General features: G+C 48.8%; 1 protein-coding gene across 2 annotated transcripts in view; it reads right to left on the reverse strand.

Moving 5' to 3' along the window:
* Nucleotides 1-1,555: 1,555 nt before the first annotated feature.
* KCNH4 (potassium voltage-gated channel subfamily H member 4) overlaps nucleotides 1,556-13,914 on the reverse strand; it is a 110,970-nt gene continuing 98,611 nt past the window's right edge. For both annotated transcript variants that reach the window (XM_060256110.1, XM_060256109.1), the window contains exons 14-16: nucleotides 6,018-6,123; nucleotides 4,735-4,811; nucleotides 1,556-1,692 (exon numbers count right to left, since the gene is read on the reverse strand). In XM_060256110.1, coding sequence (XP_060112093.1) covers nucleotides 4,785-4,811; nucleotides 6,018-6,123 — 133 coding nt within the window. In that variant the 3' untranslated portion in view covers nucleotides 1,556-1,692; nucleotides 4,735-4,784. The remainder of the gene's footprint in view (nucleotides 1,693-4,734; nucleotides 4,812-6,017; nucleotides 6,124-13,914) is intronic.

Below are 13,914 nucleotides of genomic sequence, written 5' to 3' on the forward strand. Positions count from 1 at the left end.
TCTCCCTCCGGCGCCAAAATATCACGGGATAGCCCTTTCCTTCGCAATCCAGAATACCGGCTTGGATCCACGTAGGTAGAGCCAGGTGAGTAGCCGTGTTGGTCTGAAGCAACAGAACAAAGCTGAAGTCCAGTAGCACTTTTAAGACCAACAAAGTTTAAAACTCTAGGGGGCTACTGGACTCCAACTTTGTTCTACGGCTTGGATCCAGGCAGCTTTTTCACCCAGCCTTACCTGGGGAGGGGCGGTGGCTTGGTGATAGAACATCTGCTTGGCATGCAGAGTGTTCCAGGTTCAATCCCTGGCATTCTCCAGGTTCAATCCCTGGCATCAGGTAATAGGTGATACGAAAGACCTCTGCCTGAGACCCTGGAGAGCTGCTGCCAGTCTTGAGTACAGAATACAGACCATGATGGACCAAGGGTCATATTCTGTGTATGCAGGGGAAGAATTCTAGCAGGAGCTCCTTTGCATATTAGGCCGCACCCCCCTGATGTAGCCAATCCTCCAAGAGCTTACAGGGCTCTTAGTACAGGGCCTACTATAAGCTCCAGGAGGATTGGCTACATCAGGGGGGTGCGGCCTAATATGCAAAGCAGCTCCTGCTAGAACTCCACCCCTGAGTGTATGGCAGCTTTCCAAGTCCTCTCATACAGACCCATCCCTCCTGGCTTTCCTCCCATGCAGGTCCCATCATCCCCCCCCCATCCTTTTTGTATGGTTAAAGCATCTTCTGGCAGCAGAACAGCTGTTTGGATCCCAACCCTCATCTGCAACAGCATGGCCTTCAAAGGATCTCAGCAAGATTGATGAGCTTCGAGGGGCGTGTGCTTGTTTTAAAGCATCCTTTACAAAAGGACGTTTGAAAAAATACCAACATTTTCAAACTCTCGAACTTCAGTGTCCCAGTATCAAAATCAAACAACGTTTTGTTTGGGTTCCCATTAGTCCTTAACAGAGTGGAAAAGAAACCGACTGATCCCAACCAGGAAAAACAGGGGCTGGTGCCCTGGTAGGGATGCCCAGTCCTCTCCAAAAATATCTCCTGGGGGGTTCCAGCGTCCCCCAAGCCCGGCTGGCTTCTCAGCTGGGTCCTCCTGAGCACCAAAGATCTAAAAGGAAGAGGTCGTGGCCAGAGGAGGCTCCTTGGCATCAGTGGAAGGTCTCTGAACTGGACCGGAAATGGAAGCGCGTCGGAGGGCAGCTGGAGAACGAGTTCCTGGGGGAGATGGAGGTCACCGGACACAGCACGGGGGAGCTCGAGTGAGAAGAAGTCAAGTTGGCCGTGTGCCCGCCGCGGCTGCCCTGTCCCATGTCCATCCGAGGTGAATGGTATTGATGGGAGGGTCCCGCAGGATCGCAGGAGGTGCAACCCAGCCGCTCCCGGGACCCTGAATGGTCTGGGCCCGGGGAGGCAGCAGAAGGCGAGAAGGTGGAAAAGTCTGGGCTCGAGAAGGCGGGGAGGCTAGGCGATGGCGGGGAAGCCGAGGCCTGAGACGAAGGCTGGTGAACTGGTTGCCCGCTTCCGGGAGGCAGGGAGGGTGAGGTCTGGCCGCTGTTATGAGGACAGGCTGAGGGGAGGGCAGAGGCGGAGGAGGAAGAGGACAGAGCAGTCAGCTGGTTTTGAAGGAGGCCCATCAAAAGCTGCAGCTCCTGGCTCAGGTGGGAGACTTCCTGGTTCAGGTGGCTGATCTGGAAGAAAGCAGGGAGGCATGTAGCTTTGCTGTACAATTGAGAGAGCCCGGTGAACCAACGTTTCTTCTCCCCACCCCCTCATCCTTAAGGGAGGAGCCTCAGCCAATGGAGAAAATCGAGGTTTTGCTCTGTAGGGAGGAGCCTCAGCCAATGGAGAAAATCGAGGTTTTGCTCTGTAGCTCCTGTCCAATTGAGCAAGCCTGGCAAAGCAAGCTGTGATGCAGAAGGAAGCAAGAGAGAAAGAGAGAAGGAAGCCTTATAGGAGCCCTCTGGGGCCCTGATTCCACCCCCGGGTCACATGTTTGACACCCCTGGGCTAGGAGACCTGGCAACCCTACAGGGATTCGAACCTGAATTCCCAAGATCCTGACGCTGGCTATCATGTTATTCATGTATTTATTTTGTGCAGGTTTCATATCAGACACGTTATCATTTAGATTTATAATTTAAATGTACATATGAGATCACTGAGCAAGCTTCCAAGAGAGTGGGGATTCGAACTTGGACTACACCACTACACCACATTGGCTCTCTGGGTCTAGACTTATTTCTGCTGTGATCCATCTCAGCCTCTATGAGACATTCAAGAAGCAGCTGAAGGAAAGGAGCCCCGTCCACTGACGGGGAATGGGGGTGGGGAGGGAGTGGAGGATGCTCGGCCTAAATAGAGCCCCCACAGAGACTGAAGGAAAAGAGCACAGAGGCGGAGGGGAGGGGGGTAGAAGAGAAGGCTGGCTTTGTTGCTATGAAATTGTCACCAACCCTGTGCTAATTTTAAACCCTGACACCCTGAGTCAGAAACGCCAACACCAAGGATACACATTTGGGGAGGGGGGGAGCTGCCTCTTTCATCTCTTTCCCTCCCCCCAGAAGCAGAAACGAAGACATCCATATCACAAAACAAACCAGGCATTGCGAACAACCTTTTCTACATTTCGGAGGGGTGGGAATAGGGAAGGAAGGACCTCCAGTGGCCAAAGTTTAGCCAAAAAGACAGGGTCCCGTCAGCGCTTAAAGGGACGCTTGGTCCCCAATTCTGTCCGGAAATATCGCTTTACAACCAAGAGGCCCTTGAGTCTGAATTCCCAGTACAGCAAGATCTCTCTACATTTATTGCATGGTTCCTAAACTATATTCTTATTCCATTTATCTGTCAGAATTTGTTCCCAAAGTGGCACACAGGATTTTTTTTTAAAAAAAACCCCATACAAATGACATTCAAATTCCATGCCAGTGTTCTTTTTGGGGAAGGAAATTTTCAGCGAAGAACAAGAAGATTGATGATGATATTGTGTTATACCCCACCCTACACTCTGAATCTCAGAGTCTCAGAATGGCTTACAATCTGCTTTGCCTCCCTCCCGCACAACAGACACCCTGTGAGGTAGGTGGGGCTGAGAGGGCTCTCACAGCAGCTGCCCTTTCAAGGACAACTCCTGCGAGAGCTATGGCTGACCCAAGGCCATTCCAGCAGCTGCAAGTGGAGAAGTGGGGAATCAAACCCAGTTCTCCCAGATAAGAGTCCACACACTTAACCACTACACCAAACTGGCTCTAAAGGTACAGCTTATCCAGGTACAGCGGAGCTTCCTGCTCCCCCTTCCTGGATGTATATATTTAGATTATTGATTTAGCTATTTATACCCCATTTTTCTCCTCAACAGAGAAGAGGAGATTGAAGTAAGCTGCTTTGGATCCCCATTGGGAGAAAAGAGAGGGTAGAAACGTAGTAAATAAAATAAAGCATTCTCCTCTCCAGAAAGCCAGTTTGGTGTAGTGGTTAAGTATGCGGACTCTTATCTGGGAGAACCAGGTTTGATTCCCCACTGCTCCACATGCACCTGCTGGAATGACCTTGGGTCAGCCATAGCTCTGACAGAAGTCCTTAAAAGGGCAGCTGCTGTGTCCTCTCAGCCCCACCCACCTCACTGGTTGTCTGTTGTGGGAAAGGAAGATGTAGGAGATTGTGAGCTGCTCAGAGTCTCTGAGGTTTGGAGTGGAGGGCAGGATATAAATCCAATATCATCATCATCATCTTCTTCCTTCATTTTTTCCCTTCACATCTACTGCTCTGTGAGAGGTCAGGCTGAGAGTTTGTGACTAGCCGAAGGTCTCCTATCAGGCTTTCCTAGTGGAGTGGAGATTACACATCTGGGTCTCCAGGACTCCAGGCCAACACCTGGATTGCAACACCACTTGGACTCGCTACCCCTGTTCACCTACCTGTACATGCGTACACACCAGTTTGTAATGGCCAAGACACATTCACTTTACAAAGTCCGGGGGACCAGGACCTGGGCATATGTTTGGTTTCGATCACATGTTGAGTTGTACTTGCTCTGAATGTGAGAATTACTCCATGCACATATAAATAATAACAAATCAAGTGCATAGAGATTGCACGTGCATTCACTGCAGCCCCTTAGCTACGGGCTGTGGGCGGAGGGGCCCCTTTAAATCACATAGGAGGCTGATGACTGCTTCTGCTACCCCTCCCGCCCGATTTAGACCCCATCAACCAGCTGATTTGCGAGCCCTTTAAAAGGCATGGGAGGTACAGCGTCTGCTCCTGGCCACCCCCTCCCAGTTTGGTGTAGTGGTTAAGGGTACAGACTCTTATCTGGGAGAACCGGGTTTGATTCCCCACTCCTGCACTTGCAGCTGCTGGAATGGCCTTGGGTCAGCCTTGAAAGGGCAGCTGCTGTAAGAGCTCTCTCAGCCCCCACCTACCTCATAGGGTGTCTGTTGTTGGGGGAGGAGGGAAAGGAGATTGTGACCACTCAGATTCAGAGTATAGGGTAAGGATCCCCCAAAACTGTCAGGGAGCCAGGCTACGGGCCAGATTCACTGTGACTTGGGACATGGCTTCTGTGTTCTGAATATGAAAGGCACTCTGCACCTGCTCAGAGACACTGTAAGCAGTTCTTAACTTTTTTCATTTTCTAGAGCTTCTTAACTTGTTCTTTTCTACACCCGGCGCTGAACAACCCGAGGGGGAAGCCCAGTGACCCCCTACCACCAAATGAGCCTGGCTCTCACCTCTTGATTGAGCTTCCTGATGTTCTGCTTTATCTCCTCGGATTCTGCAGCTAGGAGGAGGTTGGCTGGTTCCATCCCTGCAAGAAGATCGAAGGGCGGGTGGTTGATGACCCAGAGAGAGCAAGATTACCCAGAGATCCCTGACCTGAATAGTCCAGTCTAGCCCAATCCTCTTAGATCACAAAAATTAAGCAGGGTCAGTCTTGTCTAGTATTTGGATGGGAGACCTCCAAGGAAGACCAGGGCCAGGACGCAGATACAGGCAAAGGCAAACCACCTCTGAAACTTCTCTTGCCTTAAAAACAAGTCTAGCTCACCACCAAGCTAGAACTCTGGCTGCCAGACGTTCTTAGATCTCCTGGCGATTCTACACAAAAGACCATATGATAATCTCCAGAGTATCCCAGCCGGGGTCTGGCAACTCTATCCCTCCTACTACCACTGGTGGCCCGGGGGTGGGGGGATCTGACAACTTTACCTTCCCCTGCTTCCCTGCACACTCTCTCACTGCCCAAGCTCATTACCCACCTATGCTGCCCGCAACCCTTTCCCTGGTGCCCCCTCCACAACTGATATCCAGTGGTAGACCGCCTCTGAACGTGGACATTTCATGACAGGCAAGGCAGCTCATTTTTCCTTGGGTCTTTCCTATCTGCCCCATTTCTTTTGCCTCTTCCATACACAACTGTTGTTCTTTTCTTTTTAAAAACACCTTGTAGTTATTTATTTATCTATACATGTCCTGTTGTTATGTGAGGCTGCAGGGTCTCGCATGTGCTTGCTCAGCAAGCTGACACCTGCTTGGCTACAACATCCCTAGACCGCTGTCCGCACCTTCGGAAGACCAGCTATAACAACAGAACTGTGATTATGGTGGGCCAGGTGAAGAGCTCACCACCTTTTCTTTAAACGTAAAAACTTTATGAGCCTCTGATGCTAAGCAGGTACTTATTTGCGTATTAGGCCACACATCTCTGATGTCACCATTGTTTTCGCAGAAACACCATTGTTTTCTACAGAAAAAGCCCAGCAGGAACTCATTTGCATAGTAGACCACAATCTCCAGACACCAAGCCAGATGGGACTGCGTTCCTGTGCGCTCCTGCTAAAAAAAAAGCCCTGTGATGCTCAATGGCACTTCTCAAATGAACTGAAGATAGCTTTCGGTCTACAGAAGGTGTTTTTCTTTTTTAAATTAGCTTTGATGGCTAGTGGTGGCTAAGTGGATTTCGGCCTCCTCAAGACAGGTAGAAGGACCTCTTCGCTTCTGTTGTCATGGTTACCTGACACTGCATGCTCTTGCACCAAGCTCTGTGGGGCTGGTCCACGTTGAAACTAAAGGTTTGCGATTCTGATGCCCCGCCATCATCTTCGATTCCATCGACGACTCTGAAGAGATGAGTTAGAAGAAGAAGATATTGGATTTATATCCCGCCCTCCACTCCGAAGAGTCTCAGAGCAGCTCACAATCTCCTTTACCTTCCTCCCCCACAACAGACACCCTGTGAGGTGGGTGGGGCTGGAGAGGCTCTCACAGCAGCTGCCCTTTCAAGGACAACCTCTGCCAGGGCTATGGCTGACCCAAGGCCATGCTAGCAGTGCAAGTGGAGGAGTGGGGAATCAAACCCGGTTCTCCCGGATAAGAGTCCGCACACTTAACCACTACACCAAACTGGCTCTCTACACCAAACTGGCTCTCTAGTAAACCAGAGGTTGGAAAAGAAGGGGGGGCAGAAGAAAAAGAATTGGTTTTATACTCTGCTTTTCTCTACCTAAGGAGTCCCAAGTGGCTTACAATCACTTTTCCCTTCCTCTCCCGACGGTCAGTGGGGCTGAGAGAGTCCTAAGAGAACTGTTATGATTTGTCAAATCATTTGCATCGCTCTGGTTTTAACTGTTGTTTTTTATACTGTTTTTAGAATGCTGTGATCCGCCCGAACCCTTCCCTGGGATAGGGCGGACTATAAATTGCCTAAAATAAAAATAAACAAGAACTGTGACTGGTGCAAGGTTACCCAGCAGGCTTCATGTGGAAGAGAAGCGGGGAATCAAACTTGGTTCTCCAGAAGAGCCTGCCATGCTTAACCCAGCTCTTGCTGGGTAGGTCTAGGTACATCTGGGTAGGTTGGGTAGCAATATGGCCTGGGACCTGCCTACCTGAAGGACCGTCTCTCCCCACATGTTCTCCAGAGAGTACTGAGGTCGGGAACCCAAAATCTTCTCACTATCCCTGGGCCAAAAGAAGCCCGCCTTAAATCAACTAGGGACAGGGCCTTCTCTGTCATGGCCCCTACATGGTGGAACCAGCTACCGGAGGAGGTGAGGGCCCTGCGGGACCTTAGTCAGTTCCGCAGGGCCTGGTTAAGACAACCCTCTTCCGGCTAGCTTACACCTAACTGATATGGGAACTAATGTAGCTTTATCAGATTCTTGCTACTCATACTGTTATAAGGTTTGATGTTTTAAGGTTTTGAATGTTTTGACTGTTTTAATTGCTTATATATTTAAATGTTAATTTAATTTTTGTCTTATTATCTGTTGTGAGCCGCCCTGAGCCATCTTTGTGGGAAGGGCGGGATACAAATCATAAATAAATAAAAATAAATAAAATAGACAATTATGAAATTATTATTCAGTCACACAGGAGTTTGTTCAGCCCAAAGTCCTTTCATATAAAGATCCCAGGATTTTATTGGCTCTGTTATGCCTAATTTGTGCGCTTCTCTTCTCTGGCTGGCTACAGCTAGAGACAGAACACCAGATCTGATAAACTTGTGATTCGATCCAGCAAGGTAACTATTATGTACACTGGTAGTTTTCAAAAGAGTGCATCTGAACGTGTGCGGAATGCAGACTTCTGACCAGTAAAAGAAGCCAACCATTGTTCTAAAGTTGGAGGAGCAGAACTTACAGATCAGAAGGTGTGACTGTTCAGCCAGTTTGAGCTTTGGCACTCTTTACCTTTAAGAGATTAACCCATGCTAGACAGACATGCACCTTTCAGTGCAGGCAATGCACATTTAAGGAAGTCGTTGAATAACGCGCTTTCAATCCAGTTTCAATGTGCTTTAGCAGTTGCTTGCAAGTGGATTTTGACCTTCCACACAGGAAAAACCAGTTGCAAAGTGCATTGAAAGTGCATTATTCAATTAGTGTGAAAGTGCCATAATCAGCATTGACCTTCCGACCACAGGATGTTATTCCAGCTTTTCGTAACAATGCTTCAGAAATATTTTTGATGCAGTATGGAAGAATACTTGTGCCATCAAAATAAAATCAGACAACTTTAAAAAACAACAACACCACAAATCTGAAGATGGCTGAACTTGCTCAAACCAGCGAGGATACAATGCAGAAGATGAGGTAGAAATTCAAATGATTCCCTAGTTCATGCCCCGGTTAAAGCCAAATCTCAGGTAAGAGAGGTAGAACAGAAGGAAAAAACCCTTCTTTGCCTGATTAATTGCCAGTAGCACAGACAGTGCTGAGCCTGAAGGACTACCCATAGAAGGCAGTTTCATATACTTAAGTATCAGTGGAGTTTGTGTGCACTTACAGCTGCCTAAATGGGAGGTGCTGGGTCTTAAGCTTGCTGTGAAAATCACACCCTGCGCCCTAGAAGCACAAATCGCTAATGGCAGATCTGTAGGTATTCCATGGTGCTCGGCACACAGGAAGCTGCGTGATGTCAAATTTAGTTTACAGCTGGATGGGGTCTTGAGGGTAGATTTCCCCCCCCCAAGGATTGTTAGTATGAGGGCAGAATCAGCCACCAGCCAGGATGCGAGCCCAGCGATTGGACCGAAAGGGAACTGGAGTGAGGATGCAAGCAGAAGGCTGCAAAATGCAGGAAGGCAAGCGGTGGAGCTGCCCAGTATTTATAACTAGCCAAGCTAAGGAGCCCCGTGGCGCAGAGTGGTAAAGCTGCAGGACTGCAGTCGAAGCTCTCTGCTCATGACCTGAGTTCAGTCCTGGCGGAAGCCTTCCATACATCCGTGGTCAGTAAAATTGCTGGGGGGGGAAGTGTAGATGACTGGGGAAGGCAACGGCAAAACCACCCCGTAAAAAGTCTGCCATGAAAACATCGTGATGCGACGTCACCCCAGAGTCGGAAACGACTGGTGCTTGCACAGGGGGCTACCTTTACTTTTAAGCTAAGGAGAAACCCATGGAAGAGGGCGTGGTGGAGCCACACTAGGGTCTGGGAGAGAGATAAAGTCAGGCTCAGGTCAACCAGAAGCTGGAATGCCAATATTTATTTTATTGTACTATTTTACTTCATTTATAGGCTGTCTTTTTCTCCAGTGAGGACCAAAGCAGCTTATGTCGCTCTCCTTTCCTCCACTGTATCCTCATAATGACCCTGTGAAGTAGGTCAGACTGAAAAGAAAACTGGCCCAAGGTCACCCAGCAAGCTTCTGTGCTCTTACAGGGATTCAAACTGGGGTCTCCTAGAAGAAGAAGAAGACTGTAGATTTATACCCTGCCCTTCTCTCTCAATCAGAGACTCAGAGCGGCTTACAATCAATCTCCTGTATCTTCCTCCCCCACAACAGACACCCTGTGAGGTGGGCGGGGCTGAAAGGGCTCTCACAGCAGCTGCCCTTTCAAGGACAACCTCTGCCAGAGCTATGGCTGACCCAAGGCCATTCCAGCAGCTGCAAGTGGAGGAGCGGGGAATCAAACCCGGTTCTCCCAGATAAGAGTCCACACACTTAACCACTACAGGGGAAGAAGGTCTGTGAGAGCTATGGCTGACCCAAGGCCATTCCAGCAGCTGCAAGTGGAGGAGTGGGGAATCAAACTTGGTTCTCCCGGATAAGAGTCTGTGCACTAAACCACTGCATCAAACTGGCTCTCCTAGATCGTAGTCCGGCATTCTGTTACACAAGGCTGCCAAGCCTTCAGGTGGTGGCTAGAAATCCATTGCTGTTACAGGCAATAGACATCAGTTCACCTAGAGAAAATGGCCGCTTTGAAAGGTGGCCTTCACAGCATTATAACCTATTGAAGTTCCACCCACAAAATCTCTAGTTATTTCCTGGCAACCCTACTAACTTTATCGCAAGGGCACCTGCTTCAGAAACTGAATTTATGTTCGGAGAGGGACGGTGGCTCACTGGAAGAGCATCTGCTTGGTAAGCAGAAGGTCCCAGGTTCAATCCCTGGCATCTCCAAAAAAAGGGTCCAGGCAAATAGGTGTGAAAAACTTCAGCTTGAGACCCTGGAGAGCCACTGCCAGTCTGAGTAGACAATACTGACTTTGATGGACCAAGGGTCTGATTCAGTATAAGGCAGCTTCATATATCCATGATAAAAAGAGAGCTGGTGGTTTTGGGGGAAATGTCCAGAGACTGCTTTGCACCTCATCAGCCTGTTACCGGCCATGCATTTCAGTCTTCAGATGCATGCCACGACAGTGGTGGTGGTGAAAACTGCCATCAAGTCGCAGCTGACTTAAGGCAATCTTGTAGGCAGTGGTCCCCAACCTTTTTGGCACCAGGGACCAGTTTTGTGGAAGAGAATTTTCCCACAGACAGGGGGTGGGGGATGTTTTGGGATGATACAATTCTGCACTTTATTTTTATTATTACATTGTAATATATAATGAAATAATTATACAGCTCACGACCCGGTTGCTAACAGGCCGCAGACCTGTACTGGTCTGTGGCCCGGGGACCCCTGTTGTAGGGTTTTCAAGACAAGAGACATTCAGAGGTGGCTTTGCTGTTGCCTGCCTCCACCTCACAACCCTGGTATTCCTGGGAAGTCTCCCATCCAAATAGTAGTGAAGGCCAACCGTGCTTAGCTTCCAAGATCTGACAATGGGGATGCCAACTCTGGGTTGGGGAATACCTGGGGATTTGGGGTGGGTGGGATTTAAACAGGGGATGGATGTCTTCAGGGTACAATACCATCGAGTCCACCCTCCAAAGCAACCATTTTCTTCAGGGGATCTGATCTTGGCCATCTGGAAATCAACTATAATCGTGGGAGATCTCCAGATGTCATCTGGAGGTTGGAAACCCTGTCTGGTGAGAGCAGGCTAGCCTGGGCTTATGCAGGTCAGGGCAATGACCCAGTTGTAAGTGGAGAGACTGTTAAAAGTTTATCGACATTGAAAAGAAAGAGAGAGATAAAACAATATCTTCATCTTTTAATGCAACAGAGTCCAGTTACCTTGAATAAAACTGTGTCGGTCTTCAAGGTGCTACTGGACTCTTAACTTTGTTCTGTTGCATCTGACCAACTCGGCTACCTGCCCGGATTTTTTAACGTAGTAGACCTCAGGGCTTTTTAAAAGCAGGAAAACACAGGAACGCAGTTCCGGCTGGCTTGGTGTCAAGGGGGTGTGACCTAATATCCAAATGAGTTCCTGCTGGGCTTTTTTGCAGAAAACAATGGTGACATGAGGGTGGTCTGATATGCAAATAAGTCCCTGCTGGGCTTTTTCTACCAAAAAAGGGTCCTGTAATCCTTTATTGCTCAGCAGAGGGGCAGGAGAGAGTCAACACTTAAATTCAACTAGGGCAGCAACATACGTAGCAGCCACCTTGAATATCATCCCTTCTTCCTCTGAGAGCCAGTTTGGTTTAGTGGGTAAGTGTGTGGGCTCTTATCTGGAAGAACCAGGTTTGATTCCTCAGTCCTCCACTTGCAGCTGCTGGAATGGCCTTTGGTCAGCCATAGCTCTCGCAGGAGTTGTCCTTGAAAGGGCAGCTTCTTGGAGAGCTCTCTCAGCACCACCTACCTCACAGGGTCTCTGTTGTGGGGGCAAAATATAAAGGAGATTGTAAGCCGCTCTGAGACTCTGATTCAGAGAGAAGGGCGGGGTATAAATCTACAGTCCTCCTTCTTCTGTTCTGTATCTTGGAGTGGTTCAGCACAAGGGGCCCCAGCCGTAAAGACCAAGATTCCCCCCAGTCAAATTCCAGCTCAGACTGACTGAACAGGGCCAAACAATATGGCACATTTTCCTCACATCCTCCCCATATCCACCATGAAGACTCTGGATGATGTGCTGTAAGCGCCATGCTAGGAACAGCCCTCTGGCGAGACCCTAGTTTGCACCCCCACTCAAGCATAGAAGTTCGCCAGGTGACCTCGGGCCAGGCAGCCTGATCTACTTCCTAGGGTTGTTGTCAGTTCTCAGGCATGACAGGGCCCAATCGGGATCAGGAGCAAAGCGGCCCCTTTGTGTCACTTTCCCAGCCTGAAATGGCCCCCGAAGCTGCTGTTTCCCCTCTTTGGGAAACTTAGGGGGCAGTCCCACCTACCATTAAAAGCGGGTGTAAAGCGCTCAAATCTGATCTGCTGAATATTGATTCGATGCAGGGCAGTTCAGACGAGCATCCAAGAATGCGATTCATTCTGTCGTGCGCGATCAGACATCCAATATTATCACGCTCCTTTCTTGGAGCATGCGTAATCAGATGGTGATTTCTGGGAGGGGAGGGGGTCCATTAAACATGCGCCCAACTGTCTGGAGCTGGGAAATAAAAACTTTCTTCAGAGGCAGGGGGGAAGGGCAAAAGTTTCCAGAATTAACATTGCCGATCCAAACCACGGAACTGCCAGGAATTATTTTCCTAGAAATTGGCAGCGACAATGATATCTTGAAATCCTCCACATTGAAAAAAAAGAATTTTTTCCTGTTCTGAATAGTGGGATAACGTTCCCCCCCCCCCCCCGATCCTGTGTTGATTGGAGAAGCAGAAGCGTCACCTCAGATTCCCGGATGATCTGGCAATGCGCATGTCTGCTGGGGCTTTCTTTAAAAAAAAAAAAGGTGAGAGGCAGTATCGCGCGTGAGCTGTCCAAACAACAAAAAGCCGATCTTGTGCCGCTGTTTTGAAAAAGGGTCGGACTTTATGTGCTGTCCAATTAATGCGCTATTCATGCGTAGCAAGCCTGGATGAGCCCGGATGACGCTCGATTGCCAGATGTGGCTGTCTGAACGAACACATTTAATCCGTCAGCCAGAGGGAGCTGTGTCGTCACTAATGGTACGTGTGACCGCATCCCTTAGGCTGCAATTACCCACACTCAATGATGCACTTTCAATCCACTTTACAACTGGATTTTACTGTGTGAACTGGCAAAATCCACTTCAAAAGTGCATTTAAAATGGATTGAAAGTGCCCTGGTTTGGAAGCAACAAACTCCTCCTTCGAGACAGGCATGGTGGCTGAAATTGTGGGATTATTTTGTCTTAGATAAGCTCACCTATGATTTGGATCCTCGTTGCTCCTCCCAAACCGCTTCCCTAGACTTTATGTGCAAATGGCGTCCCTTTATTGATAAAGTCTCGAAGGACAGCAGGAACCCTAATGACTCATACCACGCTATTTTGATGTCATGTCAACTAATGTTGTAATTAGCCTTTAATAGCTGACGTTGTATGTTTCCATTTCCCGATTTTATATTGGTACATGCTACACATCTGTTGATGTCTCATCACTATTGTACCTTGCACTTTATATTAATAAAGCTTTTCAAAATTTAGAAAAAAGAAAAAAGAAAGGGCATTATTTAGTGTGCGTGATTGTGGCCTTACACATATTTGCTGGCCAGTCAGATTTCCACAACAGGATTTCCATGAAGCCCTTTCAGATGAAGAAAATGCTGTTAGGCAGAAAGGCTTTGTCACTTCTCCCTGATCTGAATTGTGCCCCTGCTTGCCTGGGAACTGAGCTGAAGATTGTCTTGGCAGATCTGCCCAGGAGCCCAGGAAAATGTAACATATAGCTAGGCCTACAGTTATAATTAACAAATGGTAAAGGCATGCTGCACACACACCAAGACATCGGGCGCTTTCACACATGCACTAAATAATGCACTTTCAATGCGCTTTGCAACTGGACTTTACTGTGACCGATTTCCCACTCACTTTGGGCGTTTTCGCACTGACCTTAATCGGCAGCGACACCCCTCTTCAGCGCGCAGGATCTGCCCGGATTTCGCACCAATTGCCGCGGAGCACCTGGAAGAGCCAGAAAGTCCCGCGGCTTTTGCGGCGCAAATGGAAACTGGATTTTGGCGGTTTCCATTTGCGCTGCAAAAGCCGCGGGACTTTCCGGCTCTTCCGGGTGCTCCGCGGCAATTGGTGCGAAATCTGGGCTGATCCTGCGCGCTGAAGAGGGGCGTCGCTGCCAATTAAGGTCAGTGCAAAAACGCCCC

The sequence above is a fragment of the Heteronotia binoei genome, chromosome 15, assembly GCF_032191835.1.
Source record: "Heteronotia binoei isolate CCM8104 ecotype False Entrance Well chromosome 15, APGP_CSIRO_Hbin_v1, whole genome shotgun sequence".
Lineage (NCBI taxonomy): Eukaryota > Metazoa > Chordata > Lepidosauria > Squamata > Gekkonidae > Heteronotia > Heteronotia binoei.